This window comes from Condylura cristata, unplaced genomic scaffold, assembly GCF_000260355.1.
Source record: "Condylura cristata isolate star-nosed mole 26May11 unplaced genomic scaffold, ConCri1.0 scaffold00022, whole genome shotgun sequence".
NCBI lineage: Eukaryota > Metazoa > Chordata > Mammalia > Eulipotyphla > Talpidae > Condylura > Condylura cristata.
Window position 1 is genome coordinate 574,524 of NW_004567123.1, and position 11,774 is coordinate 586,297.

General features: G+C 44.6%; 1 protein-coding gene across 1 annotated transcript; it reads left to right on the plus strand.

The window, feature by feature from the left end:
• Positions 1-5,247: 5,247 nt before the first annotated feature.
• VSX1 (visual system homeobox 1) lies at positions 5,248-11,568 on the plus strand. Its single transcript, XM_012728086.1, has 5 exons — positions 5,248-5,671; positions 7,884-7,962; positions 8,401-8,524; positions 9,643-9,820; positions 11,279-11,568. Exons 1-5 carry the CDS (start codon positions 5,248-5,250, stop codon positions 11,566-11,568), a joined length of 1,095 nt encoding a protein of 364 aa, XP_012583540.1.
• Positions 11,569-11,774: the final 206 nt, after the last annotated feature.

The following is an 11,774-nucleotide window of genomic DNA, read 5'->3' on the forward strand; positions in this document are numbered from 1 at the left end:
ATAAAATACCTGGAAGTAAAGATGGGCCAAACACTACACGGCATACACTTCAGCAACATCTTTGAAGATACAGCACCCAATGCAACAGTAGTGAAGGCAAAGATAAAAAGATGGGACTACATCAACCTAAAGAGCAAAAGAGACATTACAAAAAACAAACAGACATACCACTGATGGGGAAAAATTTTTCTCACACAAAAGTAGTGATAAGGGATTGATCACAAAGATAAACAGAACTGATAAAACTCAACAAAAATAAACAACTCCATCAAAAAGTGGGCAGAAGAGCTAAAAAGACACTTCTTCAAAGAGCAAATGCAGATGGCCAAGAAGCATATAAAAAATGTTCAACATCACTTGTAATAAGGGAGATGCCAATTAAAACCACAATGAGATGCCACCTCACCCCAGTGAGAATGGCACATCTTCCAACAACTAGCAACAACAAATGTTGGTGAGGATTTGGAGAAAAAGGAATTGCACTGCTGGTGAGAATGCAAACTAGTACAACCATTATGGAAAACTGCATTTTTTCTGTTTTAAGTTTATACACACACACACACACACACACACACACACACACACATCATTGTTCTTTTTGTGCATTTTTTTAAATCTCAGTTGTAATCCATGGGCTTCCCACCAACAATCACCCATGTGCCATCACCACAGTCCAATGCATTCTTCCCACCCCAGTTCCAATCTCATTCCCCCTCCCACTCCCATAAAAGGTCTCTGGTTTATAGTTGTTCATTGTTTTCATTTTTACTTTATTACACTTGTTTCTCTCTCTCTTTTTTCCCCCTGATCCTTTACGCTCCTGATATGAGTGAAATCATCTGGTATTTTTATTTTTCTTTCTGGCTTATTTCACTAAGCACGATCCCATCCGATTCCATCCATGTTGCTGCAAAAGGCAAGAGCATATCTTTTTTGGTTGCTGAGTAATATTCTATTGGGTATATATACCACATCTTTTTAATCCAGTCATCTATTTTTGGGCATTAGATTTGATTCTGCATCTTGCCTTTTGTACAATAAACATGGGGGTGCAGGTTTCTTTTTAAATCAATGTTTTTGTGTCCTTTGGGTATATACCTAGGAGTGGGATTCCTAGGTCATATGAAAGCTCCATTTTTTTGCTCTTTGAGAAAGCTCCAAACAGCTTTCCATAATGATTGTATCAGTGTGCATTCAAATCAACAGTATAGGAGGGTTCCTTTTTCTCTACATCCTCGTTGACATTTGTTGTTGCTAGTTGTTTGAAGATGTGCCATTCTCACTGGTGTGAGGTGGTATCTCATTGTGGTTTTAATTGGCATTTCCCTTATTACAAGTGATGATGAACATTTTTTCAAATACCCGCTGGCCGTCTGTATTTTGGATTTTAAAACACTGTTGCCTTAAAATTGTATTTATCTTGACTACTGAGTTTTTGGGCATCTTCACATTTTATTCCAGAGTTAAGTGGGTCATTGCCTCATCCTTAGTCCAGATTAGGAGAAGTAAGAAAGATGGCCCAAATTCTAGCAGCACTTTGGCATTTCCAAGACACCCCACCACATACAGTCTCATTGAATCTTCATTGTCACAGCTTGAAATAGTTTCCCAAAGGAAACACGTTGTAAAGCTGAATGAATATGTCAAAGTTTCAGTTTAGTGTAAGATCCTTTACTTTCACTTACAGCAAGGCTCTTCACTGGAGGTGTTGAGGTCAAAACTCTGCATCAAACAAGAAAAAGCAATTTGAGGAAGAAATATAGCAAATTCTGTTAGGAAGTATTTAAGTTTTCTGGTCCATCCTGGGTGTGAGGGTAAAGAATTCCAAGTGAACATTGAGAAGAAAAATGTAATATTGGGAAGAAAGCAAAAAGGGATGAGATAAGCACCAAATAACCATGAGGAAAATCCTGGTTCCTGAGAGCCAGCAGACTGCATGCCTGAGTTATGCCACCCCAGTCCTGAGGAGTGGGAGGGAGGTTTATTTTCCCCGCAACAGTCTTCATCCAGGGTTTCTCAGGGGGTGTTTGGTAAGTGGACAAAGTAGACTCTGGAAGCCAAAGAAAGCCCCCAAGTGAAGTGTCCGGTGGGTTCTACAGGCAGAGCAGGCAAACATTCAGGGAAAGCGACTGTTTGGACAGGGCAAAGCAGCCTTTGTTCCAAGAGACTTTAAAGGAGAGTAGGATGAACATCAGAAGAGGAACACAGCCAGAGGCTCCTTTGTGGACACACACAGCCACACGCCTTACTACCACACGTGCATTAGCTCCCATTTTATCTGTATTCCACTGCAGTCTGACCATCGGTGACTCTGAACAGTGAAAAAAAAAAAGGGGTCTGCCAAGCTGCTATACATTGGTTTTGGGGTGGAGCCCAGGTTTGGCCTTCAGGAGGAGGGGTGGAGGGGTGCTCAGGGGAATGGACTGTGAGGCACCGTGGTGGTTTGGTCCCAGAGAGGGGCTGGAAACCTTCCCTGAAAAATAATTGAGTGGAGACATCTTTACTGATTAGGTAAATCCCAAATAATCCTGGCTGATGAAGACAGATCTGGACCCTTAACAAACTTAGGGGTCAGAGACCTTGTGGTGGGGGGGGGGCGTGTCCTAGCCTGGAGGCTGGCAGATTTGTCTCAGACAAGTAGGTGGGGGAGGGAGTCAGAGGAGACTGCTGGGGTGTGGAGGAGGTCTCCAAGTGTTGGCAGCCTCCCATGCACTGGGCATTTTCAGAGGCGAGACCCGGGGCCCTGGACTGGGTAATAGGGCACTAGTTTGCTCTTTCCTTTCAAATCTCCCACATGACTAGGGGCCCTTCCCCCAAAGTTGCTGACACTGAGTGAAACATTTTGCCCAGTGCCGGGTGGGAGCTCTGACCCTAGTATTAGCTGAGAGGGGGAGAGGAGTGAGAAGAAGATGGTGGCATTGACCAGATCAGGGGAGGTGGGAGGAAGGGTGGAGACATGCGCTTGCCGCACTGCCTGGATGTGAAAAGGAGGTCCCCAGAGTTCTGTGCTTGCTTTGCGCTTGGTGGGTCTCTTCCCGCAGGGAAAGCCTGAGCAGGCCTTGGGAATTCTGTGCTGGAATTGGGCGTCCTGTAGTAGCGCTCCTTTTCTTAAACTCTGTGCCCTTTTCGAAGTCCAATTCTGGCTCCTTTACTTAGTTCTCTCTCTAGCTCTCTTTCTTTGCTTTTCCGATTTCTCTCTGTTTCTAGTGCAAGCGGGCTAATAAGCCTCCATTTCTCTCATCTACAAAATGGGTTTTGTGAGGCTTTTACAAGGGTGTTGGAAATGGGTGTGTGACTGGCTCTGTCCAGAGGCACCCTGTCGGACTTTTCTGGCTGGTCCTTTGCTACCTGTGGGTCCTTCAACACCAACTTGGGTCTGTCATCTCAGGGATCTCTTGCACCCCTTGGTAGAGACCAGGGGAGGGAGACCCCAAGACTATGGCCCAGTTGAGGGTCTCTGTCGGCACCCCGGATGATACAGCGCTGGAGCCGGCCAGCCTGGAGCCTGCCAGCCCTGCAGCCACCCTTAGATGCATCTCAGTCGAGCCGCCCAAGGGACGGTTTCCAGCTTGCCTGCAACAATTGGGTCTGCAAGGAAAGATCCCTGAGTGTCCTATTTAAACATGGCCCCAAATTCTGATTTAAAAACAACTACCCTGCAACTAAAGAGTCAAGAGTAGCAAAGTCCTATACACCCAATACCTTCCTCTGAACCTGGAGATAAATTTATGGGAAAATTCCTTACCCTTAATAACATAAACAAGACAGGCAAACAAACAAAACAACAAACAGACCCCAGAGTCTAAAGCCACCCCTTCCCACCCTTTGAATTGGAGATTCAAAGGACAATTATCTCAAAGGAAAGTTCTTGTTTTGCTAATCCTGGGGAACAGCTTGCTAGGGAGATTTGGGTCTTCCTTTAATAATGGAAAGTTAATGCGCAGACCCTTGTAATTATCTTCTTGGGAAACCCCTCCATAATCTATGTTTAGCTAAGGACCCACTGGAAGTCTCAGCGGGAGACCCACTTTCATGATTGGTTCGGGCTCCTATTCCTCCAGGTGCGTCAGGAGCACACCACTTACCTGAGGGGCCCAGAGTAGCCACTTCGCCTCCTGCCTCTTTTGCTCCCTAGGTGGGGCTGCAGGGGTTTCCCGACTTTTATGTTTGGGAAGTTTGTGCTCAGCGTTTTCAGCGATTCGGGTTAGGTGGGCTCAAATTTTCAGCACGTGAGAGAGGACTGGCACATCAGTGCCAACTTTAACAAATATGGGGGTTTTACAAGAAAATCAGATTTTCTTTCAATAACCATAAACTTCATAATAAATTGTTAGCGTCTTTGAAGACAGGAGAGTATACAGACCAAGTTTACAATTTACTCCCTCCGCTCGCCCCTTTTTAGGGCCTCCTGGTTAATACTGGTACTGGCTTAGCTTCTAAAAGTATCCATTGTTTATCTGCAGCTCAAATTTCATTAGTTCTCCTGTATTTCCCCCCTCCCTCCTTCCCTCCCTTCCTACCTTCCTTCTTTTTGTTTTCTGAGTAAACTTGTACCTAGTGTCCTGCTGCTTTGCTTTCTACAATTCTCCCTGCAGGTGTGAGTCTTTGTAGCCTCCCCTCCCCCTCCCCCACCCCTCTTTGCCCAGCCATTACAACACCACCCTGATGGATTTGACTGGAGGTGGAGAGGGCAAGGATAAAAGAAATGTTTCCCACTCCTTTCCTTTGGAGATTTTCCTTTTCGGCTTTGTGGTAGAGTTGGAAAACTGGAAGACTTGTGTAGGACTGGAAATGGGGTCCTAGATTTTAAAGGATGACTGAGTCCTAGGAGGGAGGCCTCAGCTGCGATTGGGGCTCCACTCAGAGAATCTGGAAGGGAAGGGAGGAGAAGGCAAGGGGAGGGAAAGACTTTAGGCTTTTGGAGGGTCAGGCAGACAGCAGACACATTGTCCCCTCCCTACTTCCCTCCACCCCACATCCAGAAGGGGGGGAGGGATTGGGCAGGGGGACAGCTGGAGAGGAGAGAGGAGGTGATTGAGGGGACTGCAGCTGGGAGGGCGGCGACCGCAGGGAGGGGAACTGGCGGCGTCCCCGTGTTGCGGGTCCGAAGCGATGACGCCTCCGAGCCCCCGCTGATTGGAGCCCTCTTGGACTTCTGAGCCCGACGGGGGCCCCGTTCTATAAAGCATCCTCTGTGCTGCGCCCCTCTGCAAAGGTGATCCAGGGAAGGTCAAGCCTTTTCAAGCCATGACTGGTCGGGACGCGCTTTCCGACGGGCGCGCCAGAGATACGGCGCTAGTGCCGGGAGGTTCTGCCACAAGCCAGCGCCCCCGGAGCTTTGCTATTACTGACCTGCTGGGCCTGGAGGCGGAGCTGCCAGCGCCTGCAGATCCCGTGCCAGGATCAGACTGCGAAGGCCCGGCAGTAGCACCTTGTAAGGGACCTGGGCTTGGCGGCTCCTGCCTGGCGCATGGGGCCCTCCCACTGGGGTTCGGTCTCTTCTGCGGCTTCAGTACTCAGCCTCCATCCGTCGCTCGTGCTCCCTGCTTGCTCCTAGCAGACCTCCCATTCCTGCCGTCCAGAGGGCCTGAACCCTCTGCTTCGAAAGTCTCAGGCTGCTCACCACCCCTTCTCCGCCCGCAGAAGCACAGCGAGAGCGTCTCGACGTCAGGTAATCAGGCCAGCTGGTCATGCTCCTGCAAGGGTTCCTCAGGCTTGAAGCGAGTCATGGGTAACAAACCTTTGTCCCACTGAGCCCCAACCCCAGCATCCCAGATCTAAGGGAATCAAAATTCCAGAGGGTGAGTCAGTAGTGAAGGTATATTCTCACCTTTGCCTTCTGTCCCTTTTTCTAAATTCCTGAATATAATCCCAGATCTGGTTGCTGCTACAGAGCACACACCATCACCACCGGGTTCCCTACCTAGCTTGGTTGTCTCCTGAAGGCCTTTTCCTAGGGCTTCCCCCAATCTCTGCCTCTGGGAAGGGCTCAAGTCAAAAGACCTGGTTCTAGACTTGTCTTATTCACCAGAAAACACAGAACCTAGTACTGCTGATGTTTAAAGGTTAGCAGAGTTGATTAAATGATGATTATTAAATGATGATTAAATGATCCTTGAAGACCAAGGGCTAGGAGCCTAGGTGCTGTCCAATCTCTTGGTGCTGAAAAGGGCATTGAAGTGCCATACATTTCTCCTCTTGCATTTCTTAGCACCACTGCTCCCCACATACGCAAAAAGGAAGAGACACACTAATTTTGTTGTAGTTTTGCTTAACATTTTCTTGGTAACCCACCTATTTCCTCAAAAAATGTTGAGACTGATTATGGGAAAAGCGAAGGAAATATAAAGAACAAAGCCAAGTTTGGGGCCTGGGGGAAGAGGAGGGAAATTTATACAAGAAAATGTGAACTGAGAGGAACTGTGTAGTAGAATCAAAACTGAGCACCTGGCAGCCAAGGCAAAAAAGAGTATATTGGATCCCCAGACAAAAGGAGTGTGTCAGATCAGCTGGCAAGTGAATTTACACTCAGTTCTAAAAAGACTATCTCTTGAGTCTCTGTGTAAGATAAAATGAACCCTTATATTGTTTCAATAAAGAAAACCATCTTCACTGGATGTGTTCTCTCCTCCATGAGGACCAACAAAGCACAAGCAAACTGAAATTAAATTTTTATTCTGTGAGAACATTTCTATGAAATATTAACAAATATTTCTCAAAGCCAAGTTAAAAAGAAAAAAAAGATTAACTTAATTTAAAAACTGCATTTTATTTAATATAATATATAAAAATAGTACAATTTTACATCCAATCAGTATAAAATTATTGCTACATTACTTTGGGAGTGCAAAGTCTTCTAAATTCTTGAGCTGTTTTACATTTGTGGCAGATGTCAGTTCAGAATGGTCACATTTCACATGCTCAAGAGCCTTATTACCAGGTGGGTATATTATAGTACTGTAAAGCATTGTAGCATTATAGCCAGAGCATATAGTTTTCTGGTGAGCTAACTGATGTAGAAGTAAAAATAATTTATTATAAAGGTACATTCTTAAGTAGCTCCATCATATATGATGTATTAAATTTTAATTATATTTGATTTAATAATAAAAGTATGGACTTAAAAGAGAAGTAAAACTAATATTGTTTTTATCTTTGCTAATTTTTAAACTATTGTGAGGCAAATTGATTTGTGTAATTGAATCTGACACCCTCTTTCCACTGCATCTTTGATATAATGGATATTAAAAAATATAGCAAAGTGGAATAGGGTTGTTACTTTTTTTTCAAGTTCTTCCCTTGGGCAAATTCTTCAAGAATATATTTCTGAGATCCACTACCAGAGTTTCAGAACTGATGATGAGAGAATTTCTGATAAGCATTCTGATATTACAAACCTCAATCTAACACTTCCCTCCACCCCAAGACATACTTTGAGAAATGGGTGTACTGGTTAAAAGGAGGTAATTGAGGCAGAAGGAAGTGGGTGCATTTTTAAGGGATATAGAAAATGCAATTAGTGACCAAGTAGCGTTGGCTTCACAGTCTGGGGTTTGCATTCCAATTTGATCATTTACAACCTGTGTGATGTTAGGCAACTTACTTATTTTCTCTTTGCCTCAGTTTCCCCATCTGTAAAAAATAGGATAATAATATACCTACCTTGGAATTCTTTTATTTTATGAAGAATAATGCGATGATTCACAGACAAAGCTGGACAAAGACAAAGCTAAATAAAATGCATAGAGTTAGTGAGTTTTAAGAATGCTAATTTGTATGCTAAGTACATTTCTCGATAGGTTCCTAGCTTCAATTCTCATATTAAAATCTAGAAAATAAAGTAAAAAATATTCCAATAATTTACTTTGTCCCTGTACTAACAGATGAGGATAGCCTTACTGAAGACAGGAGTGACTTGAAGGTGTCCCCCACGATGGGCAAGAGGAAGAAACGGCGGCACAGGTACAGGGTTAACCACTCTTCCTGACCTTTCGTTAGGACACATCTGAAAGTGTATGATCTTGGGTTGTAGCAGGTCCGGGGGCCTCCTGGTTGGCAGCAGGAAGGTACACAGGTCATTCTGGGAAGGATACTTCTACTATTCCCAGATGGGTACAGGACAATCTGTGTTATTTTAAGCATACAACTTTGTAGGCCTTTAAAGTGAATTGACTAAAATGAGTTGATGGAATTCACCGAGGAGGAAAAAAACTACCAAACTCTGTTTTGTTTGAACTAAACTTCTCGACCTTCCAGAGGCTAATCAATCAGAAGTGTGGTGTCCAGTTATCACAAGATGACGTTTTAGGGTCTGGAAAATTGGGGGGTCCTCTAAGGTGGGAAAGCCTGGCAGCTTCTAGTAGACATGTGCTTATGGGTGCATGTTGGATCTCCCTGCAGGACTGTTTTCACGGCCCACCAGCTAGAAGAGCTGGAGAAGGCGTTCAGTGAGGCCCACTACCCTGATGTGTATGCCCGGGAAATGCTGGCTGTGAAAACTGAGCTCCCTGAAGACCGAATTCAGGTGCCTAAGGTCCCCCAACTTGTTGATCTTCCCAATGATACCAGGATCAGCATGTAATTCTTATGTAGAGAGACTCAACCCACAGAAATCCCTAAACAGTAATACTTTTCAACACACTGAGAGCCACCTAGCTCAGATCTGACATTACCAGCCTCTTCCTTTATGCTTATTCCAAGATGATAACTCCTGTTTTATTACATTATTTTTTAAAAAATAACACAACAATGTGCTGCAACTATAAGCTAAGTAAAGATATATCAATGGGGAGAAAAGACAGTAGGGTGGAATGAGGCTTTGAGTGGTGAACATAATATAGTATATATAAGTATTGATTTATAATGTTGCATACTTGAAACCTACAGAATAAGATCAATATTACTTTAATAATAATAATAATAAAATCCCTTCACTGAAAACCCTGAAAGAAACTAGTATAAATAGCCTGTGGTAACTATTTTATTGCATACATTATTGCCATGCTATATACATCTGGCTCTGAATACACACATACAGTATTTTGTTCTTTATATTTACAAAATGTTATCATGTTATTCTACATAACATCTTTGCTAACAAGACATGGGCATTTCTCCAGGTCAGAATACATGCCACCAACTTACTCCTTATAAACAGCTAAACATCTGTTATTCAGTTACTAAGGTAATGTTTTACATGAGAAGTATCAGCAGCAATCCAACAATTTGAGATGTGAAGGGGCCATTTCTGGAGTGAATTCTTTCTGATCAAGAAAAATCAGAAACATTAGAGCTGGCTTCTTTACACAATGTGAAAGCAAATCCTTTTATTTAATCTTTTTATAACCTGTCTATAGAAAACTGCAGTGGAGGCCAGTCACAGATTATCCCCACAGCACGTCCCTATAACTGTTAATCTCCGGCCCTGCCCCAGAAGCCATCTTCCTCCAAACTGTGATCCCTGACCACTGGCATCTGATGGCCACAAACAGAAGCGAAAGATGAGCTCAGCCTTCACGGTCTGAATCCTAGAAGCTTCCCCGAGGATGGCTAGTGTGCCTTTTCTACAACTCTCATCCAGGGTCCCCTTGAAGCCTCCATGCTCACGTGTCTTCACTTGTATGTTCCCCTGACTCAAACCAGGTGTGGTTTCAAAATCGGAGGGCCAAGTGGCGGAAGCGCGAGAAGCGCTGGGGCGGCAGCAGCGTGATGGCGGAGTACGGGCTCTATGGGGCCATGGTCCGACACTGCATCCCACCCCCAGACTCCATTCTCAACTCCGAGAAAGGCATAGCGGGCTCCTGTGCACCCTGGCTTCTGGGTAAGGAAGGCACTGTGCCCCAGCAGAAGCCTGGAAATGGTGTTTGTGTGTGCGGGAAGGGGGCGCACATGTTGGGTGGCCATTTGCAAAGGGAGCAAGGTAAAACCACTTAGTCTCAGGGAAGAATATCACATCTGATTTCCAAGTATTATAATAACAAGTGCCACCAGGTCATAGGCCTTACTTGTCATTGCAACTGTAGGCAATGTGTCTGCACAGGCCTTGGTTTGGAGAATGTCATGATACACTCACATAAGTGAACTATGTCTCCAAAATAGTGAGTGCTAAGAATTTTGGGGAACTATGTAATTGAGTGCTCATGATTCTAGAAACAGGGCCAGTGAACAGCAGTGACACCTGGAGATGATGAACCCATGCATATCGGAGTAAAGAGGTCTGACTCCATGTCCTTGTTGGGTCATTAACAACCTGCCTGGTAGCTTTTCTGTTGCCTAGATCTTTTTTTTTTTTTTTGATGCTAGAAGAATTCATAGTGAAGAGGCCCAACCTTTGGAGCAGGACACTATGGGTTTTCTGTTTGTGGATACCGGATACCAGTGGACAGGAATCACAGTTTGGGGGAAGATGGCATCTGGGGCAGGGTCAGAAATTAGAATGGGGAATAAGGGCAATATTTTAGGTTGGGTAGAGGAGGGTCTGGGTAGGCAATTTTTTTTTTTGTATTTTTCCCTATTTGACACTCTGCTGGGGTGGGACATGCCAGTTTTATCTACGTTCTTGACTTTGCCATCAAATATTGATGAGACAGAGAGAATTGGGAGCAGGAACCGGGGCTACATCTCTGAACTTACACAAGCAGGTTTGGGCAGTTCCGGCTGGCATCTGTACATTCTATCTTCCAGAGAACTGGAAGTCTGGATTTTTATGAGCAAACTCCTGATTAAAACATGTTGGTAGCAAATAAATTTCAATCCCCTGTTATCCAAACAAGCCCTCTTGGCTGGTAGACCCTACATTTCAATTCTTTTTTTTTTTTTTTTAAAGATTTATTTATTTATTCATACAGAACTGGGGTACAGGCCAGAGGCTCAGGGGCGGTGAGAGGCTTCACCAGAGACAGAGTGGGGAGCAGAACAGGCAGATTGACGAAGTACACTGCTGAGGGGAGCAGCGGGCGGGTCAGGAGAGGTCTGCCACGCCATGTGGTCACCTCCGGGGCAGGCGGCAGGCGGGAATCGAACTCATGCGGAAGTGGCTTCAGATTCTCAGTGCTGTGCTTTAACCCGCTGCGCCACCAGGGAGGGCCCACATTTCAATTCTTAATGTGAGTCGTTAGCTAAATGGATCTCCTGGAGGCTCTGGAGACAAGAACAAGTCTAGTGGGATTTAGAGAACACTGCAAAGGCAAGTCTAGTGGGATTTAGAGAACACTGATGTGAAAAAGTTTACTTAATAGCAGAATTTATAGATATTTCTTTTTCTTTTTTTTTCTGCAAGGGATGCATAAAAAATCCGCAGAGATGATAAGGAAACCAGGAAGTGAAGAAAATCTGACAAGATTCTGGGTCTCCGACCACCACAAGGAGGCGTCTAGCCTAAGTCAGGCAGGACTCCAGAATGGCTCAGAAGGAACCAGCCCTGAGAATGACCTGGAAGCTGTGGCCATTGACCTCTCCAGTTCCACATGGAAAGAGAGCAAGAGCCTGCAGCAGCATGCTGGTGCTCCAGAATGCTCAGATTCCCAGGGGCTGGAGCGGTTCCCATCAGGGAAGGTGGGAGCTTCGTGAAGTCTGCAGATCCCACCTTCAAAGAAGGGAAATGTGAACAATCCTCACTAGCATTTTTTTTTTCTCCAAAAGGCAAAAGTTTTGTGAGACAAATACACTTGGTTGGATTGTCTTTTTATGGTGTAAGAATAAAATGCAACATCAATTGCTTTAAGAAACCAGAAGGGTGGCTTAGAAAAAACTCCATTTTATTTTAGAATGGATAG